Below are 25,189 nucleotides of genomic sequence, written 5' to 3' on the forward strand. Positions count from 1 at the left end.
GTTGTTGAGAATCTAAGTATTCAACAGGAAGACAACAATTCTAACTTTCTAGATAGACATCGTCCTTAGATACTTCTTTTTAAATGAAGAGAAATTTTTAATTTTCTAAAAATTAGAAAAATTTTTAAATTTTATTTAACAACATAGTAACCAGAAGGTGGAGCTTCATTCCCTTCCTCTTGACCATGGGCTGAATTTAGTGACTCACTTCTGATGAATCAAGCATGGAAAGGAAAAGAGAATAACTTGCCAGTCAGGCAGCCTGGCAGGACCACCCTCTCTGAGTGATGAAAGTTAACCCTGACTGGTGAATAGTCAGTCATGTTGACGTCATGTTCCCCGGAAGTGATGCAGTAACCTCAGTCAGACTGTAAGAAAACATCTGACCAATCAGAATCGAGGGAAGCTCTACAGACACCTGACCAGTTCTCTCCAAAAGTGATGAAATCACCAGAGACATAGGGAGGAAGCGGCAGGGATTGGAGACGTAACATCTAAATGCTGGGTGGCATCCTGCTTTGGATCCTGGCACAGAGAACGGGCATGAGTGGGAAATACCATAAATGTGCAAAGTCTGTTCTTCAGTAACAGCTTTGAGCTCACGTCTGTTTCTTGGTTTTGACAAATGTCCCGGATGTTAAGAGGCAGGACATTAACAGCAGGAGAGGCTGGGTGAGAACACGTGGGAACGCTGTACCACATCTCTGCTGTTCTTTTGTACATCTAAAGTTATTTCAAACTAAGAAACTTAAAAACAACAACAACAACAAGTTAAAAAAAAAACCTCAACTCATCCTACCTGCTTGTTTGAAAAATGTCTTGAGTTTTAAAGAATATGAAGTAAGAGCGGAAAGCCCTGCACTGCCCCTTGTTCTGTCTCCACGCCTCTCAAGGGCAGTGACGGTGAACAGGCGTGCTCCTCCTATAGACCTCCTCCTGAGGGCGTGTAAAGTCAAGTCAAAGTCACTCAGTCGTGTCCCACCCTTTGTGACCCCATGTACTGTACAGTCCGTGGAATTCTTCAGGCCAGAATACTGGAGTGGATAGCTGTTCCCTTCTCCGGGGCATCTTCCCAACCCAGGGATCAAACCCACGTCTCCCATATTGCAAGCAGATTCTTTACCAGCTGAGCCACGAGGGAATCCCAAGGGCATGTAAATGTTTGCATTAAAAATCGTAAAAAAGCCTTTAAAAAAAAAAGCTCCCATTCTGCTTATATGCCTTAGACTGTTGGAAACCTTTTCATTTTAGTACAACTATTTTCCAGATTCCTTTTCGGGCACATTTTGGCTCTTCTGAAAGATTTATTTAAAGCGGCGTTTGTTTAGCCAGCGCTTAATTTTATTTTCCACTCTGACTTCTCACCCATCCAGGTCCCATTTATATTGCCTCTGCCCTTGCCAGTCTTGAGAAAGCCTCCCGAATTAGCATCATCTGAGAATTTAATTAACTTGCTGTTTACTAACCCTCTCCTTTCAAGATAATTAATGAGGATGTGAAGTGACACCAGGCCCGACACGGCTCCCGAGTGGCACCTGAGCAGCCACCTCCCCGGGTGGGCCCCTCGGGGGTGCCAGCTCCCTCTTGTTTACCTTCAGCCCTGTGGCCACACTGGGTGCAGTACAGATGTCCAAAATTTGCCCAAAACCGGGCTCTTCTGCCTCACCTTTTATCCACCCGTTTTTCTGCTGTGTTAATTAAAAAGCCTCGTTTTACTTAGAATGGAATGCTTATTTTTGTGTGTGGTATTCCCTGGACAGAGTCTATATTACCGGGCCTGAAATTAAACTGGCTGAGAGAGTCAAGAATTACAGTTCCCTTTTGTTTTCTATAAAAGTGGCAGCAGAGCATCTCCCTGCCCCCAACTTTATACTTGATCCAGAAAGTAAAGAGGTTGTCCTCAACCTAGAGTTCAGTACTGTCTCTGAAACTTTCCCCGATGATGGACATGTTCTGTATTTGCTACCACATGGTAGCCACTGGCCACAAGTGGCTGTGAGCACTTGACACGCAGCCTGCGTGGCTGAGGAGTAGAACTTCAAATTGTATTTAAGTTAGTTCAGACATACATCATCACAGGTGGCTAATGGTTGCAACATTGGACCAGCACTGGGTACTTCTGTTTTAATCTGCCTTGGGTTATCTGTGGCAGCTCTGAAATTCCTGGCAGTTTCTATACCCTCCCCAACAACTTTCTTCTCTGGCAGAGAAGGTGAACTGATTTCTCCATCACATTCGGCAAGCTGTAATTAGGAAGGTAAGTTTTCCAAGGGAAAAAGATGTTACTTTCTAAATCCAAATGTAAATGACTTGGATTATCCGTGTCACTGAGCGCTTCATTCATGCAGATAATTGAGAATTGACAGTGTCCTTTTCCCTCAATTACTTCCTGATAGTTCCATGTGTTACAATGGGAGGAACATGGAGCTGTTTTTAAATAGCTATGTTAATGTCCTCATTAATTTTACCTTTTCCTACCAATTAACAAATATTAACTCCAGTGGCAGAATTAAGTTGGCTTCCCTCATGAAGCCACTTTCATCCTGCACACGCTTCTTGCCCGAGCGTGGTGCAGCTTAGCTTTCTGCCTTTGGCTTTTTCAGTCCAGTGCTCCCAGTAGAGGCACTGGTTTTCGGGGGATCTTTGCACTGGGTTATTCACAGCGTAGCGCAGTGTGGCACCACCAGTGCAGATCCAGGATGAGAAGACTGGGGGTCAACTTGCGTGGCCCCCCGCATACAAGCCCCATTCTCATTTAAGTGGCAGAGACAAACCCAAGAGCCTGCAGGAGCCGTGCAGGCATCTTCTGTGGGTGCTAGTGCTGGCTGGAGAGCGCCTGCCCGATCTTACCCAGATAACTGTGAAACACAGTCTGTAAGTCTTGATTGTACAGCAGAGTTGCCGATCATAATGTGTTAGTCCTGAAGTTAAGAATTTTTTAAAACTCGGAGTTTTGAAGGTCATACCCACAGTCTCCTCAGTTATGGCCAGTTTCTCATCTTTGACCTAATGCTCTCCTCTGTCCATGAGACAGTGAAGAAAGGCATCTGTATGTCCCTTATTTCACAAGGTAGTTGTGAGAACCAGTTGAGCTAATGAAGGACCAAGCCCTTTGAAGTCTGTGCAAGGCTAGATAAACATGGATGGTGTTATTGAGAGAATGTTTAAATATTTTATTCCTCTAAATCCAGACTTCCTGATTACTCATTGTTGGATGTCAAGATCATTGCTGGCATTCTCCTTTTAAGAGATGCTTAGGAAACAGAAGTGTGGTGTGCAGGAAGATACACAGGGACGATCGTGACCTTTCACCTTTTCGTTTTGCTCCCTGGGCTCTTTAAACACAGGTTGTTTTCAGCTGCTAAAGGGCACAGAGGATGCCTACTTTTTTTTTTTTTAATTGTCATTAGTAATTCCATCATAGGTTGGTTAAAATTTGAATCAGTTACAGGTATTGTTTAGTTCTGAATAAATGTATAACCTTAACTGTTGTGTGGTGTTGTTCACAGTGGCTATAGACTGACATGTGGAACTTGAGAACAGGTACTGCCAACTGCAGAGCACGTTTACACACATGTTCTTACGTTCAGATGTCTGAAAACAAGGATGAATTGTTCTGGAGTGACTTCATAATTCCAAGTTAAATGGTACTTGAATTACTGTTGACCTTCACTTTGAAACAGCTTACTTTTATAACAAGTTTGCATGTCTGGCTCTTACTGGGGTTTGACGAGTTGGAAGGAACTTATTTTGCTTAAAAAAGTGTGTGTGTGTGTACACATGACTCTGTACACATGACCTCTCTTCACTGATATTCTGAATGATTGGGTAAAGCTTTTACAAAGTGTTACATCAGAGGCTAGCACATGGCTACTAGATGGACAAATCCAGCCAGTTACTTGTTTTTATAAATAAAGTTTTATTGGAACACAGTCCGTCACTGCTTTTGTGCTTTGGTGGCCAAGTTAGGCAGTGATGACAGAGACCAGATGGCCCTCAGCCTAAAATGTTTACTGTCCAGATATTTACAGAAAAAAATTGGCCGACAGCTGATCTACATGATAAAAATATGTCTTTTAAGAAGTTGTATTTTTTTATAAATTCCGGGGAACTTGTGGATTAAGAAATTGTTTTATCCCTGTTCATCCTTAAAAATGCAGTTGTCAGTTCGGTCTGCTCTGGTTTATTTCTGTGATCTCAGGAAGTTGCGTATCAGATGCTGGATGCAGTGGCCCTGGTTTCGTGGTAGCTAAGCCTGCATCAGCTTCTCGCTAATGTACTGCTAGTCATTTTATTCAGTGGACTGAGTAGCTTTTGGTGTTTCTATGGGAAGGACACTGCTTATTAGTGAACATGTTCAGCCTTCAGCTCAGCTAAAATCTGAATGCCTTCTCAACCTGAAACAGGCAGTATTATTCTAAACGTTAAGTAATCTAGCTGTCCACAAAGACAGAGTGCTTCCCGGTCATTACAAGCTGTGCGCCACCATCATTCCTCACCGTAATGCCGTGAAGTAGGTTCTTCACGTCGCCATCCAGATTTTATCACCGGAGCGGGAAAGGGTGGCTTGCTGAAGGTCACATAATGAGAAAGCCCACTGGCAATTTGTGTCATCTCGTGAGTCATGTTGGCGCTGGGAAATGAAGCTGGCACCAGTGGGACTCACGCCCAGGGGCTAGCCGGTCCTCCTCACCGGCTCCTGCCCAGCAAGGCCGACGATTTCATTAGCGAGGTGAGTGAGCGGGTGATCCAGTAATTAATTCGTCTCTGTCTAGACTTAGGAACCCAGTGAAATCGGATGAGGGGGAAGGCTTCCCACGTCTTGACATGCCCCCCTCCAACTGATTCTCGTCACCCAGAAATGTTTTTTCTTTTAACTTTGCCTGACCGTTTATGAAGTATATTCCTATTGATTTACTTTCTGGATCCTCATGGCCCTGTGTCAAATGATGGCCTTATTCCATTTGACAACCTGAGGAGAGAGCTCGGCATCTGAGCCCCACTCCCCAGCACTGCCCCCAGCTCCCAAGCCTGTGTTCTTGTTGCAGAATGACCTGAATGACATGCGTCCACAGGAAGGCACATGGTCCCTGCCTTCAGGAGCCTTCCAGTCTTGTGGGGAATATGCCACAGACGTAAAGCTGGTAACTGGCTTTCAGGGTCTCAGTGGGAAAAGATGTGCTGTGAGGTGGAGGCTTTGAGGTCAGAGGAGAAAGAATCATGGTGGACTGCGAAATAGGGGCAGAGGTGTGATACTCAGAAAGGGGAGCAGGATTTGGCTAAGCTGGGAGGGAAGTATGCACAGGAGGGAGTGGCATGAGCCAGTATCTCTCTCTCTCACACACGCGCGCGTGTACACACACACACACACACACGAGCTGGAGCTGGGAGGGAAGTATGCACGGAAGGGAGTGGTGTGAGCCAGTATCTCTCTCTGTCTCTCTCATACACACACACACTCGCCTGCACACACATGAGGCCACTGAGGGATCAAGTTCAGGAGACAGCAGAACTGGCTGGAGAAGGGGGTGGTGCAGCAGAGAAGGTGAGAAGATGCTCTAACGGAGGACCTTTCTCATGTACAGAGAATGATGGAGACAGTGATTAGAGAAGATGAATAGTACCTCTGATTGTTGTGTGAGGAAACAGGAAGCAGGAATGTAGATAGACAGATGGGGAATGAATGGGTCCAAAGCTGGCAGAAAGACCCCCACTGTAAACATATGTGTCACCAGAAACCAGACTGGCTGTTGGTTCCTCTGGCCTCATGTTATTACAGAGTCATCTGGAAAGATCATTGAAAAATATTTATTTTAATACTTTCAGCCTTTAAAAGAATGATCTATAGTCTGTATTAATACAGAGCAGACTCCTGGATCTGAGATTCCACACAGCTGCCACCCAGCACGTTGAGGTGTGGGGAGTGACCAGCCACATCCTTATACTGGGGCCCCAGGAAGCAACCGCACACTGGTCTGTGTCCGCGCGTCACCGTGCCCCGGTCGCACAGTCCCTACTAATGTGCAGTGTGCATCAGAGCGCCCTGGTGCCCCAGGGCTGGCAGGATCTCAGCCATCCTCTCCCTAGTCCTGCCTTCTTCAACATTCCCCCAACACCCCCTGCCCCTTACACCCCATCATTTTGCTCAAGGAAATTTCCCCAGTTGCCAGTTTTATAGATGCAGTTTTCTGAAACTTGGATTTTACTGCAGAAGCTCCCTCGCAGTTCTCCAGCAGGTTTTGTGAACCGTAATCTGTCCAGAATGAAACTACCCATGCCCCCAGCAGACCTTCTCCTGTGGGTCCCACCCACCTCACACTGGCTCTTGGCCCTGCTGGCCAGAGTGAACTTGCTGAAAATGAGGAAGGGATGTTTTGGTCAATGTGGGCTGGTTGGCGAAAACCCTCCCTGTATTTCACCATTTAGAAATATGTTTTGAAAAATATAACTCACTGACTGGCCTCACAGCTGCATTCTGTTGGGAGGTTGAGAGCGGAGCCAAGAGGTGTGGTATCTCTGGACCAAGTCACCCTGGGAAGGGTCTGCTGTAAGCGGGGCCAGCCAGTCAGAAGGCTGAGGAGCCTGGAGCTCGGGCATAAACTGGAAAGGGAGGGGGGCACATGCAGGTATTCAGCGTCTGAGCCCAGATGGAGAATGGTTCCTCCCTCAAAGGTCTCAGAACTTGAAAACTCATGAAAGTGTAACATATAACCAGTTCCTCGGGGTCCGGATAGCAGCGGGTCTCAGCATATAGGAGGACAGGAAACTCGGGAAGAAAGTAAAGATGTATGTGTGCGTTTGTGATCAAATGAACACATCCTCATCCTGGTGCTTCGAATCTGGAGACAGTCGAGTTGCTCTGTCAGACGTGGGGTGGGGGTTCCCACGCGGCCACCTCCTTCCAGAAGTCCGAGCACTGTCATGTCACTCCGTTGGCTTGCGGACATTTTCTGTTAGAACTAACCTGTGTACTAAGCTGTTTTCACCTACAAAGATGCCGTCGACACCCGTACTCATCCTTGCAGCCGTCTCGGCCGAGTTACTTGGCCTGCAGAGGCGTCTGTTCTGTGTGCTCTGCGCCCCCGTCTCTGTGATCGGCTGGGTGTTCTGGCTGCTTTTAGTATCCCCAAGTCTCACAGCCCCTTGTCAGTCTAGTAGTGAAAGAGGATGGCCATGCTAAAGCCAGGTGAACACAGCAGAGGGCATATATGAAGCAGAGGGTGGAATGACAGTGACTGAGCTGGCCTCTGGCTGGGGAGTGTTTGGCTGGTTTGTTGGGAAAAGGACAGCACTTCTGCGATCCATAGGCTGAAATAATGAAGTCACTAAACACAGCCATTTAAAATAATTATCTCCAGCCCCCCAAATCTTATTTAAACAAACGGTGTATATTAGCGAACGTGTTTATTCCTCAGCCCTGGCATCTCACCTGGACTGCAGACTCCCACGTGGGAGTCCAGTGCAGCATTTGCTGAAAAGAATGACACGTGGTGGGCGCGGGTGGGACCACCTGTGCTCTGACATCCCAGAGGCGGGCAGATGGGGTTCTGGCCCAAGTGTGAAGGGTGCCCCTCGCCTGCCCTAGCTGCCGTGCAGCTTGTCAGCAGGTGGAGGGTGGTTTGGGGAGGGTCTCCAAGCAGGAGATGGACCAAGACCAGAAAGGCCAGGGCTGGTGGGTAAGGTGGGAACAGCCAGGCGTCTCATGGTGTGTGGGGTGTGTTGTGGGGTGGAGGCTGGACATCTGAGATGGAGGAGGGAATCGGATGCGGCCAGCTTGGTCTGGAGTGACAGCCGAGGACCAAGAGCGGCAGGAGAGCATTAGAGGAGTGTCTCAGTTTCTTCAGACGTCCAGCCAGCCATCTTTCAGTCCCTACTGTGGGCCAGGAGCTATGCCTTGAACCAGGATTGAAAGTTCTCCCCGCCTGTGAGGTGCGGTCCATGGTGTGGCAGAGGAGTTGGAGGTGGTTTGAAGCACAGATAAGTCCAGAGTGGATGCTGCTACAGCGGGCTTTGCGGGCCCAGAGGAAGGAGGCGTGGAGCTGGGAGCTGGGAAGGGCTTCAGATAAGGTGTGGCCTTTGCGCAGAGGAGGGCTCTGATCTCTCCAGCTGTATATTTATTTTCTTTTTTTTCTTGCTCATCCCTGCTTGGACCTTCATCCCCTTATTGGATCTCAGTCGTGTCTGACTTTTTGTGACCCCATGGACCATAGCCCACTAGGCTCCTCTGTCTGTGGGATTCTCCAGGCAAGAATACTGGGATGAGTTGCCGTGCCCTCCTTCAGGAATCTTCCCGACTCAGGGATCGAGCCCGTGTCTCTTATGTCACCTGCACTGGCAGGGGGGTTCGGGGGCTTTGCCACCAGTGCCACCTGGGAACATGGTCCTTTCTGGAGGACTTCCCAGCAGTCTGTCTTCCTGGCCAGTCACAGCAAGAACAGGTGTGCACACGCACACACGGCGGCCTCCGAGGGAGGTAAGACGGCTCTCCAGACTCCCCAAGAGCCCTCCAGGTTATCTCTTGGAAATCCAGACTCCTGTGATGCCTGTGCAAATGGCATAGGTGCTGGGATGGGTGAAGTGGGATTCTAGACTCTTGACTTCCTCCCCGTCTATGAGGGCTCACCCATTCCCAGGACCAAGACTCAATCTCAAAAACTGACGGCAGCTGTGAAGAGTACCAGACTTGTTCTCATCTGGCTTGGGTCCATGGCCTCCCAGTGTGGTCTCCCTTGTCTCCTTCTGTGAGAGGCCCCTCTTGTACCCCGGAGATGTCATGCTGGGGATGCGGACGCTAAGAGCGACAGCCCCAGGGAGGCCAGCAGACACCCGGAGATCTTCCAGCTCTCAACGGATGCTCCCCGTCCTTGAGCTCATGCCCATTGGAATGATTAATTGGCGTCCTCCACTCTGCTGGACAATTAAGGAGCGCAGGAGAAGGAGGGAAAGGTCTTCAGTTGGACCCAATTTGGCACCATATTGTTTTCTGTTAATCTATTTTGTTTTCTGTCCGTCTGTCCCCAGGGACGGGTGCCTTGCTGCTTGCTGAAGCATGCATAACTAATGTCCTCATTAAGGGCTGATCTGTTTACCAAGGCCAGGCGAGGAAGCCAGCCTGCCAAACCTAGGCGCAAGCTGGGGGCCGTTGCCTCCCTCTGGGCCTTAGCCCCACCTCATTAAGCTGGTCCAGGCTATTGATTGGGAGCCTGTGTTTGGAAGAGTCTTACTTACTCCATGCATTATCTTGACAGATTGATCAGACCTGATTGAGAACCTCTTAAAGAAACGAACAGCTGTAATGGGAAAGTTGGACTCTGTCATCCGTTAGGATGATTCTGGGAGCAAGAAGAACAAGTCTGACATCTTGGAGCAATTGTATTTACAATTAACATGGCTGAAAACGATTGCCTCTATTGATCCCCCCTTCCTGCAATTACAGCTCCATTGTTTACATTCCAGCACTTCAGTTATAAAAAGGAAATTCAATAATTATTGCATTATTTAAAGTTAAAGTGCCACAGAGTTTGCTGGCTACGCTTGCTGGTTGATTTAACGTTCAGTAAAATCCATGCGGAGCTCTCCATCTTGAGGCCGAACAATATCGGCTTTTAATGAGACTTAAAAAGCGGGGGAAGGAGAGCAAAACCTAGTGTGCAGGGTGTTTGTCGGGGCTGTTTATGGGGGGACCCAAAGGCAGGGCAGAGAAGCGCGCGTGTCATCTTTCACAGACCTGTGTCCCCTCTTGCCAGCTGTCTCCTGCTCTCTCGACTCCGCTTCCTCAAAGAAGCACTTCTCTCTTTCCACTCTCTCAGTCCCTTGTCCCCTTCCCACAAGTGTAACTTCTCCTCCTCGGCCATCAACAAAACCCACAGAATTTAAGGAGAAAGGGTGAAACGTCTTAGCACCCAGAAGGAGCGACATGAAAGGCATTTGTGTCAAGGGAATTTTTCTCTTCCATGCAGTCATTTTCCCATTTTCTGATTCGAGGGGAAAAAAATGAAATAAAAAATGAAGCGCCCCCCCCACCCCAGCCCCACTTATGAGGAAGAAAGCCCTGCACGTGCTCACTGACCCCTCTCATAACGAGGGTGGTGAGGGTGTTGGTCAACAGATGCTGGGAGCTCGAGAGGTGCCTCCAGGTTGGAGCACCACACTCAGACTCCCAGCAGCAGCAGCTGGAAAGTTCAAGAGCACGGGAGGAATTTTAAAGACCGTTTTGTTTTTCTCATATTTGGTGGAAACTCTGGTGGGCTGGGTTCCAGCAAGACATCTGGACAGGTGTGCTCAGTGGGGTGCCGAGCTCACGAGGAAAAAGTGATGCCTCATGCCTCGCCATCAAGAGGCACGCTTTCAGCCCCAGCCCCAGGAAATTTGAGACTGCAGGTGTGAAAGGGGAGAGGAAGATGAATGGAGCCAATTCCGACTTTTATAAAGTATCTGGAGCTGGCCGGTAGCAGGCAGCTGCTTCCGTGGGCCTTTTTCATTAAAGAGGTGAATTCTTGAGTGCTGGCACTGCGTGATTTATCGAGTGCAGTTTGCTAGCATCTGAAATGCTCTTTGGGAAAGGGTGGGTGATGCGGAGATTTTAGGCCTGGGCAGTTTTCCTTCTTAGAAGGAAATACCTTCAGGGGTTCCAACTTGGGTCTCTCCTCCGTGGCGGTCGCTGTCCCAAGCAGCTGTTCTCAGGAGTGTGATCCCAGACCACCAGCATCAGGGAGACGGTCAGGAATTCTCCCTCCCTACCCCGAACCCGGACCTGGGGAATTAGAAACCCTCAGGGCGGGCCCCAACGCTCTGCAGCGGGACACCCCACCTCCCGCCCCAGGTGCTTCTGAGGCACGCTCAAGCCAGAGGACCGCAGCGCGGGGACGTGTCTGTGTCTTTAACTGCTGAGCCCGTGGTGTGTGCCTGCCAGCCAGGTGAGGAAGCACCGTCCAGGCTCGAGGTAGAAAGATGAGGCCTGTGCCAGACGTTTGGGCAATCCTTCCCACCTTCTGAATCTTTTTCACATTTGTTTGCTCACGTAGTTTCCAAATTGCCTCCGAGGAAGACAGGGCAAGTATAAACGTCTGTGCTTCACAGATGAAGTAACGCACCTGTTTTGACCACCAGACAAGTATTTCTTTTTTTTTTTTTTTTCTTTCTGCTCTGTTGACTGTCATGGGATTGGAGATACAAATAAGCAAATCCTTCAGCGTGGATTTGGGAAACCAGGGATGTGTCTGTTTCAGCTCAGTTCTTCTTCCCTGGTCCTCACCTGGGGTGTTGGCAGATGTGCTAAAGAACAAGGTTTCTGATTTTTCACTATTTGGGCGCTGACAGACAGAGAGATCCGGGAAACAGATGTGGTTCTGGAGCAAGGGCCTGGGCCTGGGGCGAGGGTCCTGACTCTGCCACACCAGCTGTGTGACTATGGGCAAATGACTTAAAAAGAATAATTAAGGGCCTCTTGTAAGGAAGAAGTCAGTCCCGTGCATGTGCAGTTTTCCCTCTGTTTCATAATTTCTGCACATCAAAATTTCTTTACTGTCAACAAGCAATCCTGCTCTGGGACTGGGGGTGTGGGGTGGCGGTTCCCAGGGAGGGGGCAGGACAGACTGGGCCTGAGGAGGGAAATGTCAAATAGGTAAAATCAGTAACATTCATTCCTATCCCTAATCCCAAAAGCCTAACCAGCTTGAAAAGTAATGATAGTAATAATAATAACCTTATTAATTATGAAGGCAAACCATAGAACAGGTGCCATGTTAAGCACCTTTGTATGAATTATCCCACTGACCCCTCCCACTGGTGCTGTGAGAGGGGCCCTGTATTGCAGACGAGGAAACCGAGCCCCAACCCATGTGTATGTCTTGCCCAGAGTAGCACAGAGGGAGGGTTTTCCCCGGCCTGCCTTAATCCAGAGTGCTTCATAAACCACCGTTATGGCAGCAGTGTGACCTGGAGTTGAATGGGGACCAGCTTGAGTAGCACGAATACGGCGGCCTTTGTTTCTTGTGGGGACTTAAACCCGTGGGAGCTGAAGAGTCGCTCCAGGGAGGAAGCGTATCTTCACAAATGAAGAAAGTCACCGTTCCCCATGCCCTGTCTTAACGAAGGGGTGACCTTCGGACTCGAGGAGCCTGGGCTCGTCCCTGGAGAATGGTCAGGTTGGTGTTAGCCTGGGGACCGACTCTTTTCCTCACCGTGTATTTCCCTTGGCTTCCCAGCTGATGTACGTGCTCACTTGACCAGCGTGGAAACTAGCCCTTATCTTGCTTGAGACCCTGTGCTCTGATGGGCCCCCTCCTTTAGGAAAGATGCCTGCATACCCTGAGAAGGTTCGTCTCTGTGTGGTTACGCCATGCCCCTCTCTGGAGTTTTCCCAACAGAGGGAAACGAAATCTGTTAGTACCAGCATTCCACAAGAGCCCACATTTGGATTTTTTCTAGAAAAGACTCAAAGCCGAGTCTGATACACCCTCTCAATGGTTGCAGATTCGTGCTTATTTTACTTCTAAAATTTATTGTGCTTCTCTCTAAGGACCATTCATCTTCTTGAGACTTTTGAATGAGGAGATGTCATTCTTGCGAGCCAAGAGATCCAGGGTTGGAAAGCCAGAACTCCAGCCTTGGAACTCGGATGCCAAGAGCGAACAGTCAGGGCTTGTTCCAGGGCGTGAGGAGTCTGGCCTAGAAACCAGAAAATAGGTCAGAGATTGATCTAAGGGAACGTTTTTTTACTTCCTTTCACTTTCTCTTGTAAATTGTGGTCGGGGCTTATATTTTAACGTTGTCTGCTGGGCTCCTGCAGTGAAATAGGACTAAATTAACATGTGCCAAGGTCGAGGGCTTGAGTGGGTGAAAAGCCAACATGAAACAGAAAATACATATATATTTAGGTTGACCTTCCGGAAGCCTTCCTAAGAATGCGACATTAAATCTGGAACGGTAACACCACCCCTGATTAAAAAATTAACCACCCCTCTTCCAGGTTGAGTTACACCTGAAACAGTTTCCTCTTTAGATGTTCAAGGTGAATACCTGGGTCTGGGGCGTCTCCGGCCCCATGACAGCCCCCTGCAGTCGGTACGGCGTCGCTGAACGACCATGGACCCGGCCTGCAGCCCTGGGTTCCAGTCCTGTTTTGTCCACACTCTGTGGGAACTCATGGGTCGGGGGGAGGAGTCACGTGACCTCTCGAAGCTTTGGGTTTCTCCAAGGACAGGAGCCAAACACTTCGGGCTGTAATGGGAAAATGAAGTGTGTGAAGGCGCGTCCTCAGCAGTACCTGCCGTGCAGGGTTACCATGGTGAATTAACCCCCCTCACGTCTTCCTTATTCCGTTTTAGTGGGTAATTAGCGGTCTCACTCCGGACCTTCATCTTCCTGTCCCGTCTCACCGGAGCTGTTGGGGAGACTTCTGCAGCCCTCTCCCTGAGCCCCTGGCTTGCTCTGGTTAACAGTTTTCTCCTCCAGAGGCCTGATGGGACAGCAGCCTCTTCCACCAAGGCCTTCCGTGTGTGGGCTGTGGGGCCCTCCCCCCTAGGCGTGGGTCTCCCCCAGGGTCGCCCACGTGCCCCAGGAGGGGTGGCTCCCTGGGAGCTGCTTTACCCATCACGGAGCTTCAGCGTTTGATCTGCCCTCCGGGTGCGGTTGCACTGTATCCGTGGGAGAGCGTGGTGAGCAGGGGTGGGCCTTTGTGTGTTCCTCATAACAGGTATTATTCCCCAAGGAAGCCTCCTTCGTGAATCCTGTGTGTTTCCGTGTGTGAGAGTGTGTGTGCGTGTGTCAGAGTGTACTTTGTCCATTTCTACTTTAAAGGGGAGGCTTTGACAAAACCTGATCAATATTTTGCATTCCATGCATGAAGAACCAGATGTTAGAAGTTTCCTCTTGTTGGGGAGGAGGAGGGAGCCGGGGCCCCTCCAGATTTATAGAAATCGATGGTCTCTGACAGAAGTTGGTTAGTTTTCCTGGGAAACAAGTAACAGGAACACATTTTTTTGATTTTTGCGATGAATTATTTTCTAACAAGAGCCCTCTTCTCATCTCTTTGACTTTCAGTCGCTGGCCAGGGTGGATGAGCCCAACATACTAATGGGGTGAAATCCCACAAATAATGCCAGCCGGCTCCTTTCCTTTCTTTTTAAATTATTCATTTCCTCTTCATACCCGCCCTCACGTGCCAGGCTCGTTATCCGAGATGCCTTTTACTGTATTGAAGTCTTGTCTTTTCCAAGTTCTTCCCCCAGAACCAGACCCAGAAGCAAAGACAGGGGACCCTGGACATCTCCAGGTCAGGGGCACGGGAGTGTCACCTGCCAGCTAAACCCAGCCCAGCATTTTATTGATAAAATATAAGTGCTCCAACAGGATTGGACAGGTGGACAGGACAGGGTCCCTGGTCAGCACGAGGCAGCCCCCTCGCTCATTTCCAGCGCAGGTGCTGCTCACGCAGCGTGTGCCAGTCCAGCGCCTACGTGCTGAGGGCCATCTGTTTTCTGCTGCACTGTGGTCATTTGGAGAAGTTGGAGTTCGCAGAGTTCTTTCCCTGCTTCCATTTATGAGTCAGACCGGGTACTTATTTCCTTTTTGTGGGTCCTTGTACTTCTTTGTGCTTTCAGGAAGTAAATCCTGTTGCCACGTGTAGAACTTTCCTTCAGTGAGAACAACTGCACACTTGCAGTTCCTATAAGCCAGGGTTTTGCAGGCACTTTTTTTAAAAAGTTTTTTTTTTTTTTTTTTTTTTTTGGACGTGTTCCGTTTTTCAAAGTCTGCACTGAATTTGTTACCGTATTGCTTCCATTGTTTATGTTCTGGATTTCTGGTCATGAGGCATGTGAGATCCTAGCTCCCTGTCCAAGGATGGAACCGGCACCCCCTGCATTAGAAGGCAGAAGTCCCAACCACTGGATTGCCAGGGAAGCCCTTGCAGGCACTTTTAAAACCAGAGAGTAAGACCGGGGAAATCAGGGAAGCCCTCGGCGGTTCAGGATTCAAGGTTGTAGGAGAGGCTGGCTGGACGGAGTGCTGGACTGGACCTTGGTTTCTGCTCTTCCTTTAGCTGAGTCAGTCGCCCTTCCTTGACTATTGGTCCTGCTTCTTCATTACTCACTGATTGGTTTTTCTTGAGTGATCCACTGGTTTTCCTGTGCCACCGGAGGAAGTGTTCTCACGATGGTATTTACGCCAGAAGGTTGCCCTCCTCATATCTCGTGGCCTGTCTGCCAGGTTACCACCAGCACTGCAGGGTCAGGCCCGTGGGTGGGGCGTAGTCTGTGTGTCTTTGTGTGTGTCTTTGTGTGTGTGTGTGTGTGTGTGTTTACATAGTGTGTGTTTTCATGTGTTGTTGACATCTAGCATCGAACCAAACCCTGCCCAGTGGGCTCAGTGACCATTTTTCTTTGGGTCCACATGTAGCACACGTGTCTTATAGCACACTGGCCACAGTTGAAGTTATTGTTCTGTTTTCTTATTCTTTATTTTGTATTTTTAAAAACCTTTAGTTATTTATGGCTGCATCAGGCCTTAGTTGCAGCACGCGGGATCTTCATTTCGGCGTGTGGGGCCTCTCGTTGCAGTGTGTGGGTTTCTTCCCTACTTTGGGCGTGCAGACTCTCTAGGTGAGGCGCACAGACTCAGCAGTCGTGATGCATGGACTTAGTTGTCCTGTGGCATGTAGGATCTTCGTTCCCCAACCAGGGATGGAACCCGCATATCCCCTGTCTTGGAATGCAGATTCTTAACCAGCAGACCACCAGGAAAGTCCCGTTTTCTTTTTTAGACTGCACAACTGACCTGCTAGAGGTGAGCATAAAGAAATCTTGAGCATAGACTTCAGAATCTTGAGCACAAAGTAAAGAAATAAATGGAAACAGCCGAACAAGACGTGGGTTCTCCTACCTAAGGATGGTCGAGCTCTGTGATGGAAGGGGAGAGGCTTGGGGGAGTCCAGTATCTGTGTGGGAGAAGAATTTCCTGCCTGCCGAGAAGAGCAGGAACTCTGAGAGGAGGCAGCCCCTTCACTGAGTGTTCCACTGGGGTTTGTGCCTCGGTGGATTCTTCATATATTACAGTGAATTTAATTAAATACATTGTGATCCCAACTGAGGGTATCCTAATTAGCTGGGTCAGGAACAAATCATTCTCCCTCCTTCTCCAGATGAAAACATCTACTCTCTCCTGCAGGGAAAGCATTTCCGGGGTGACGGGCTGGCCCTGTGGAGTCAGTCTCTCCAGTCCTGCCCCCTCCTGCTGCTTCTTACTAGGCAGGTTCCCAGGGTGGAATTCCGGGGATGGGCCAGGGCATCATGGGAGGGAGAGGGTGCTCGGCCTCCAGGGTCAGGGCCTGGACCCACCGAAGGCCTGGGAAGGGACCAGATGGTGCGGAGAAGTCAAGGCCCTGTTGCTGGCTTTGGACCCCCGTTTGCTCCATGTTGGACAGCCTGAAAACTGCCCAAGCGGGAGCCTGTAAGATGTGGTGAGAACAGGAGCTCTCACGTGCAGGAGGACCCCCAGAGACTCCAGTTGTGAGTGGAAGTTTGGGTTGGGGTATAACCTTTATGAGCAGGTGTTTCCTAGGAATGGAAAAATCGTTTATTCTGGATTTCCATGTGTATGTCTTGGAGAGTGAAGTTGGAGTGCGCAAGCAAGCTTGGAATTTTGAATTAAGCTTCTGTGCAAGTCTGAGAGGGGACCCTAACTGTCCGCTACACCGGGCTCAGAGGGAGAGGCCATGGCTCTGTTTTCCACATTTTTTGTTTTTATTCTTGTCTCTACCATTTGCATTAGGTACCCATTTTCTTTCCAAAACGGTTCTCACATAGACCAAAAGGATTCCTGGTGGCAGCAGAGATTACCAGTGACTACCAGGAGTCAAGTGTGGTGGTGTAGGGGCATCATCGTTGTATCAGTTATTTTTCCAGCAGGAGTCCCCAGTGTGATGTTTATTTCAGTTGAGGATTTATACAGCCCTGTCACCCAAGAGCGCCTGAGTCTGAGGATGAAAGACATCTCATATCTCAGCTCCCATCCAACTCTTTCTGGCCGTGCTATCCTCTCTTCTGGCTCAGAGACTAAAAACCCCAGACATTTGGAAAAGAACCCTCACATCCATATTAAAATTTCATGTTTAAGATTCAGAGCCTTACTGCCAGGAAATCCTGTTTCATGGGAAGGTAATGGGAATTCGGGGTTAAGGCTTCAGTGATCCTTTCTGTGATTTCGTATTTTACAATACCACCAGAATCCCTTGATAGGACTTATCACTTTGAATTCCATGGTTATTTTCCTGTTACCTTTCATTCAGTCAGTTTTTGTTGAAACTTTAATAAATGTAATTTGTTGGGTCTTAGTGATCCAAGGTGGCCATTCCTGGCTCCTGTATGAGTTCCCTGTTCCTCAGTCCCAACCCTAACGCTTGCTCCCGGGAATACCCAGGTTCCATTTTTGGCTTTCGGGGGTCCCTATGGAGAATTTGGAGAAGGCAATGGCAACCCATTCCAGTACTCTTGCCTGGAAAATCCCATGGACGGAGGAGCCTGGTAGGCTGCAGTCCATGGGGTCTCGAAGAGTCAGACACGACTGAGCGACTTTACTTTCACTTTTCACTTTCATGCATTGGAGAAGGAAATGGCAACCCACTCCAGTGTTCTTGCCTGGAGAATCCCAGGGACGGCGGAGCCTGGTGGGCTGCCATCTATGGGGTCGCATAGAGTCAGACACGACTGAAGCGACTTAGCAGCAGCATGGAGAATTTGGGGAGAATCAGCATGGGCAAGCTCATTGTGTTTTCCTTTCCATCTAGCCCGTCAGTCTCTCTCCCCAGAGTCCCACCCTCCAAAAAATGTAGCTTTGGAGCTTTCCATCCTTGGCAAGGAGACTTAAGTCAGAGGGGGCAAACTGAAGAGAAACCATTAAAAAAAAAAAAAGAAACAGCTCAAATTTATTTCAAGAAAAGTAGCTTTGTGTTTTGGTGGTTATACTCTGACAGTTAACATTGAGCTTGCTTGTTTTTCAATCTCTTTCTGGTGGTGATTTCTGTAGGCCAGCTCTTACTGGAGGCAGGGCCAGGGGAAGACATATCGTTTTGCTCCAAGGCTCTGTACTTGAGTGTGTTAAATCACCCATTTCTGGGAAAGAAGGGATTGTTCTCTGCTGATACCTGTGAAGCCCTTACTGTGTTGCCTGCAGGTTGGCCTCAGAGCAAAAGTTAACGTCGTGTGGCCAGCTTACATGGTCGAGGGCCTGCGCCCCCTCCCCTTCTTCAGCCCTCTGTTGGTGCATTCATATTTCCTCTTCCAATGAGGTCCAGACCTGCTTCTGGGATGTTCACACTTTTTCTGTGAACGTAGGATGTGTGCATGTGAACACATGAGCCTCAAAGCTGTGTCATCCAGTAGGAACAGCTGGGCCGCTCTTGTTAGCATTGAGCAGAGTGCAGGACATTGACTTCTGCGCTTCCTGAGTGTCCCACGGTATAATCAGGACAGGACAGAGGTCCAAGCAGGACCAGAGATGGTTACCGGGCATGGGAGTCAAATAGAACAAGTGTGGTCAGAAAGGAGATGAGCAGCACAGAGCAGCCCCAAGGCTTTATTGTGGTTCCTTGGGCCAGGCTCGGGGGACTGGAGGTGGGAGTTGGGGTGAGGAGAAAGAGGGAAGGACAGGTGGTAACATGAGCCCATAAAATCCATGATGTCAGTTTACTCCTCCAGAAGGATACTGGGGGCAGATGCTGCCAGATTCTAGTTCTCTTTCTCCCATTAACTAGCTGTGTTACCTCGAGTCAACCACTTAAAACTTCTTGGGATTTTTTTTTTTCCTGCTTTATGTGTACCCAATAGAAAAATTCCCTCGTCGCCTAAAATGAGTCATTTGAAATGAAGAAAGTGGCCTTTCTATACCAGGAGCATGTCAGTTCTCTAATTCTTAATAAAAAGGGTCCGTAGCTTTCCATGTGTTCTCACAGGGACCCCAAAGGATGTGAATATTGTGCTTCGATACAAGTCTTCTTCAAGATACAGAAGTCTGGGTTCTGCTAACCCCATGGCCTCCTCTGGTTTGTGTACCATACTTTTATCCCTGTCGTGTCTGCTTCGTACTGATGCCTGGGCTTCCATGTTCTGGAATCAAAGTTCTGTATCGACACAAACACAGCCCAGAGTGTAATTTTGACCATCTGAGCTCTAAGCCAAATGACATTGAGATGTTGAGAGAGAACTGGTCTGGACAAATTTATTTTTCCTTTTTTCCTAATCTAGGGGAAAATGTAATTTCAGGTTCTCCTAATAGACCAGTTCTAAATACAAAAGCGTGAGTCATCTTTCTTGTGAAATAGCCACACAGCAGCTTTGGCGCTTCTTTACTGACCTAAGATTCTGTGCAGGTAAGGTGACCACCCTGTAGGCCATCCCTTAAAGCGGGCGCTCGTCACTTTTTCCATGAAGGTCCAGATAATAAGATTTTGGGCTTTGCAGGCCATGTAATCTCTTTTGCAACTGTTGAACTCCATCTGGTGTTCAGAAAGCATCCATTGATGATGCACAAACTGATGATGCACAGTTTGTGGCTGTGTTCCACCGAAACCCTGTTTGCAGAACCAGGCAGAAGGGTACACTTGGCCTGTGGCCATAGCTTGCCAACCCCTGTCCACATAGAGCAAACACTTTGGAGATAAGCGGAAAGAGGAACCTCGGATTATTGTGCCAGGAAGCCAATTTTACACTGGGATTGTCGGATCCATCAGCATTTTCAGCACTCTGACACACCTGGGGGAGGCAGGAGCAAGAATCACCTTGCTCCCTGTCCTCATCAAGCTGCTGGGGGAAGGGCCCCCTGGGAAAACCGAGTCACCCCGGAAAGGGGTTGTGGGGCTGCCAGCAGGGCGGGCGGGCTCACGGCGAAGCTGGGCTTGGTGCGGCTGACCAGGGCACGTCCCTCTCTCTCACCCTCGCAGCACCTGCAGCAGCACGAGAGTGGCGTGGAGGGCGAGAGCTGCTACTACCACTGCGTCCTGTGCAGCTACTCCACCAAGGCCAAGCTCAACCTCATCCAGCACGTGCGCTCCATGAAACACCAGCGCAGCGAGAGCCTGCGCAAGCTGCAGCGGCTGCAGAAGGGCCTCCCTGAGGAGGACGAGGACCTGGGGCAGATCTTCACCATCCGCAGGTGCCCCTCCACCGACCCTGGTGAGTGGTCTCGTGGGCCACAGGTGGCCGCTGTGCTCTGGGCGTGGGGGACACGCAGGGACTGTCACTTTCCTCTTACTTTTAAATTTTTTTAGAGGAACTTAGCACCACTTTTCTTTGCACGTCACAAGCCACTGCCCAGTGAGCAAGCCAACAGACCGTGTGTTGTCCCCTCTCCCCAGGTGCGTCCAGCGTGCATTCTAGATTCAGTCTTTGGGTTCAGATCGACATAAAGAAAATGCTGAAGTATGTCTTGCTCAGAATTGAGATTGGGCAGTTCGTGGCCTCGAGTCTGGTCTGTAAGAATGAACTTCAGAGGTGATTGAAGAGTGAGTGCTTATTAAAAACATCGTGACTGTATCCGAGCGCCCGGGCTATTCCCGGCTCAGAGCTGCCCCTTCCTTCACAGAGAGTGTGGGGACCTTGCCGCAGCCCTTGCCCCATGTCTGCTTCCCGCCTGTCCTCTAGCCTGCAGTCCTTTCTCCTGTCTTTCCCATGTGACTTACTCCTGCAGGAACCTCGTACATTAGACTGTCCCCTCTCTCTTACTTTTTTCAGCCTCCCAATCCCTTTCTCTCCACTTGGGAGCATAGGACAGTCACCTGTCTCTTTAAAAACCGTACAGCAGAAGCACTCCCTTAATCCTGGGTTCCGCTGTCTGTCTACAACAGAATCTTCAGATCTTGAAAGAACAGTCTGTGTTGGTCCATCTCCAGTTCCCATCAGACTATCAGAGCCTGTTTCCTCTCGTCATCAAACCGTGCTTGAGAAGGAACCGTTGACCTTGCATGTACCCAGCCCAGTGGCCACGTGCTGGGCTTCTTGCTTGGTCTTTGAGGTTGCTGCCTAATGCCTTCTGGAAGCGCCCTTGCCTGGCCGTGTTTCTGTCTTGTTCTTCCGCTGCTCTGGACCATCCTCCACGCCCCTCCCTGGCTCGTGGTCCTTGGTCTGCCCCACAGGCCAGCATCGCCAGGCACTAGGCCTGGCCCTTGGCTCCCGACCTCTTGAAACTTGGCTCTCCTGCCTTTGGCACGTGCCCTTCAGGCGGCTCCCTGGGTTTCTCCCTGGGGCCACCTCACAGGCCCGGGTTCACGACTTCTCCTGCAGACAAACCCCTTTGCTCATTCCGATGGCGTGTTGCCGCACGACCTGGCCAGGCTGCAGACTCGGGTGGGCCTTTTGGCCTCTCTGTTGCCTGCAGCACCCTGTCAGCCATGGAGCTGTCATGGCTGTGTGGGGTTTTAATCCTAATGTTATCAGATTGCACATTTTTACAGTTTTTAAAGGCAAAAAGTTATATAAACCTTACTGTGAAAAATGGCACGGCCCTCCCCAGTGCCATTCCCCAGAGCCCTGGCTTTCAAGTTTAATTGTTCCTTTTGTTATTCATGGCCATATTTCTTAATAGCCTCTACTATTGTTTGAAATTTTCTTTTTTTTTGGCTAAGTGTTAGACATTACCTGTCGGCTTTCTACATGGGAAAAGAAGGATTTTACTAGTACGCCATTCTGCAGGCCCACACACTCATACCTACTCACACACACCCGATCCACAAACTCACATTCCCACCCTGCCCCCACTCCGTACACACCCTCTTGCACACAGACTCGGTACCCACACACCCCAGCCCCTCAACACATTCTGTCTTACCCTCCGATCTGTCTTCCGTTATGATTAAATAATAATTTGGGGGCATATTAATATTCAGTATTTTCATTATTCTAACTCTATAAATATTAATCACAGCTGAGCCATGTAGAGTTTTATAATTTCATTTACCTTCTTGTACAACTTTTTGTTTTCTCTGGTTTTCTAGGTACCTATGATTAATTCATGGCTAGCCCTCTGCCAGAGTAGACGTTTTCTCTGCTCTGAAGGCTCTGCTGTATTGCTTTATCTGTCAGCTTCGTTTCCTACTGGAGGCATCGCTCCAGAGCCCCCATGGACCTCTCTGCCTACAGCTTCTGTGTCCATCACCCAGCTGCTTCTCTTCCCCCTTGTTCTGTATGGGTGGAGCTCGATCCCCCAATGATGGGATACACCAGAATTCGAGACCATTTCCTCTCTGCTCGAGTAGGGTTATCACAAAGGAGGGGCCAGTCCTCCTCGCGGTCAGCCTGAATTGTCGCTTTGGGAAAGTCCTGCGTGGGGATCAGGGTGATTTTTGTCACCCCCAGGGCACTGCAAGATGGACTGTGCCCTCCTGCATGTATCATGGATGCCTCTTTTGTTTAAAGTTCATCATTCTCCACCTCTGGGGCTTGTGTTTCATGTCTGACCCCATGGTTCTGCCCTGGGATGGGACCCAGCACCCACATACACGCCAGGGCCCCAAGACTGGGACCATTGTGCCATCCGGCTGTGGGGGTCCCCACTCCCCACGATGGCATTTTGGCCTGTTTGTCCTGCCAGTCTCTTTATTCTGCTGTTAAATCATTTCACGGGGTTCTTCTTCCTCTACCAGTATACTCAGACCTATTTATTTCAGGGTTTAATTTTTTTTTAACCAGCTTTGCATACGTCATTGTTTTAATCTTCCACTAAAAGCTGGTCCCTTTTGCCCCTCAATTCTTTCTTTCACTCTGCTCAGAATTCCCTTTTTATTAATGAGGTGCCCCAAACTAAATAGTGTACAGCTGCCATTTCACCCGGGGTCTATGAGCTGGAACAAACAGTCCCCTGTTTTATAATGTAATACTTCTATTTATGCAGTTGCTGTGGAATTGCGTTCTTACACCATTGCCTTCTGGGTTTCTCTCATTTAATGCGTATTAGTGTTTTTTTTCTTTTCCTCCCTCTCCGAAGTGTATGAGCAACTTTCATCTAGATGATAGACTTCCTTTCTGTATTTCAGAATCCTTTTGTGTTGTCTTCGGCCTGGAGTCATGTTTTCACTCTCCACCCACCTCCCTCCCCACCCTGCACTGCCCTTCCACCCATGCGCTCTAGTTAAATGTATACTCTTTACTAATGACAAAGGCATAAATTCCTAGGTAATGTTCATATTGACATGAACAGTAACTCAGTTCTGTTTTAGAAACTCCATCAAGAAAACTCATCTTAAAACATATCCTCCTCCCTTGCACTGGGGATAGACTTATTAACTTCTTGGAAGAATGTCTTCAAGAGAAGGGCTGCATGGACCTGGTAGAATTAAGACACTGAAAGTCATCATCTTCTGGTTTTGTAAACACAGACTTCATAAAACAGGTGTCCCTTGTTCTGCCACGCTCAGAGACGCTGCATCATCCTTTTACAGATGGAAGGTTCGTGGCTGCCCCACTTGGAGCAAGTCTGTGGGTATCATTTTCCAATCAGCATTTGCTCACTTTGCGTCTCTGTGTCATGTTTTGGTAATTCTCACGTTATTTCAAGCCCTCCACCAGCAGAAAATATTTCGACCCCTTGAAGGCTCAGATGATGATCAACATTTTTAAGCACTGAAATGTTTTTTAATTAAGATATTTATTTTTTATTTATTTTTATTAAGATAGTTAAGATACTTTTTTTTTTTTTCCCCGACCTTAATAGACTACCATGTAGTGTAAATGTAACTTTTATACGCACTGGGAAACCACAGAAATCACGTTAGCTCACTTTGTTGTCATACTCGATTTATCACAACATCCATGAGGTGTGCCTGTAATTCCCACTTCTCTCCTCTGGGACATAAAGGTTGGGGCACTGATCCTCAGCTGGCAAGGTCATCCTTGTGGTGTGAGGAGGCCTCAGGGCTGTCTTTGGGCACCTGTCGGGAGCCCTGCGTTCTGACTCTAAGCCGCGTGTAAACAGTGGTGCTGTCTAGGGTTTTCCTTCCTGGCATTCTGTCATCACCTGGTTAAAAGACGGTGTTCTCTCTCCTTTCCTTTCCTCCTGTCTTGTCCGCACACCAGAGAGATTTATACAAAAGCCACCGGAAATAACGTCCTTCCCTTCCGTGAGCCCAGGGGCTCAGAGCTCCTGTCACCTTCTGCAGTGGCGGGGCTTCTCTTGCCGAGGCTGATGGAGTGGACTCTCCTGTGGCTTCTCGCCTGAGGGTGACAGAAATGCCACTTCTTCAAACCTTACTTGTTAGCTCAGTCCCACATGGAAGTGCAGAGAAGGAGAAATGGTGGAAGCTCCTCTGCCTTCAGAATTTTGTAGCAGTGGCCAAGATTCATACCCACCACTGGCTCCCTAAGCCCCTTGAGAGCCCTCCTGACCAGTCTTAAAGCATCGAGGTCCTGCCCTGCTCCACCAAAGGGCTGAGTCTTGGTTGCTGACCACATGCTAATACCTAGTCCACCCTCCCCGACACAGTCCTGCTTGTGGTCAAGCGTCACCCTTACTTACATCAGTGAGTCCCGTAGTGTATTGGTTTTTTTTTTTTTTTTTTTACCAAGTGCAATGGTCTTTGTGGTTATGCTTGCCGCCCTCACCTCTGTGCTAGAAACACATACACACACACGGCCTTCCCATTTAAAAAAGAATGTCTTGGAAATGTACATCTCACAGAAGAGAAGGTGACCACACTACCAAGGTTCGTGCCTTCCCAACATTTTTTGTGTGTGACCTGGTCTTTTGATTTTGGCTTGAATGTATTTTCTGCAGGACCAAGTATTCTCTCGACGGTTTTGGGATTTGGCCTTCCTGTTTCACTCCCACTCCTTCCCACATGCACACAGATAAAGGCAGACAAAGCTCGTTGCTGCAGCGGCACCTGGGTCATATCTCCCAGTGGCTGGCTTCGGCTCTTTGCCTCCCCTTAGTTAACCAGAAGCCCTTGGAAGATGGAATGCACCCGTAGGTGGATCATGTGTAGGATCAGCTTCCCTGTTTGCTTATTAAAAAGGCATTTCTGGCTCCCGGGTGAAACTGTGGTTAATTTCGCTCTATCAGTGCCCTGAGCTTCAGAAGACAAGAGCCACTTTGTGCTTCTGCCCTCGGCCTTCCTCTGTTTTCCTCCTCCTGTTTCTCTTACCCTGCCCTTAACTACTTCTCACATGGGGACGTAGCCCTCCAAACGTTGCACATAAGTAAT

The 25,189-nt window shown here is 48.9% G+C and overlaps 1 protein-coding gene across 5 annotated transcripts in view; it reads left to right on the forward strand.

Annotated features, from left to right (window-relative positions):
• The window catches only part of ZFHX3 (zinc finger homeobox 3), a 255,495-nt gene that overhangs the window by 134,179 nt on the left and 96,127 nt on the right, over window positions 1–25,189 (forward strand). For all 5 annotated transcript variants that reach the window (XM_070770839.1, XM_070770840.1, XM_070770841.1 and 2 more), the window contains one exon: window positions 19,937–20,168. In XM_070770839.1, coding sequence (XP_070626940.1) covers window positions 19,937–20,168 — 232 coding nt within the window. The remainder of the gene's footprint in view (window positions 1–19,936; window positions 20,169–25,189) is intronic.

This window comes from Bos indicus, chromosome 18, assembly GCF_029378745.1.
Source record: "Bos indicus isolate NIAB-ARS_2022 breed Sahiwal x Tharparkar chromosome 18, NIAB-ARS_B.indTharparkar_mat_pri_1.0, whole genome shotgun sequence".
NCBI lineage: Eukaryota > Metazoa > Chordata > Mammalia > Artiodactyla > Bovidae > Bos > Bos indicus.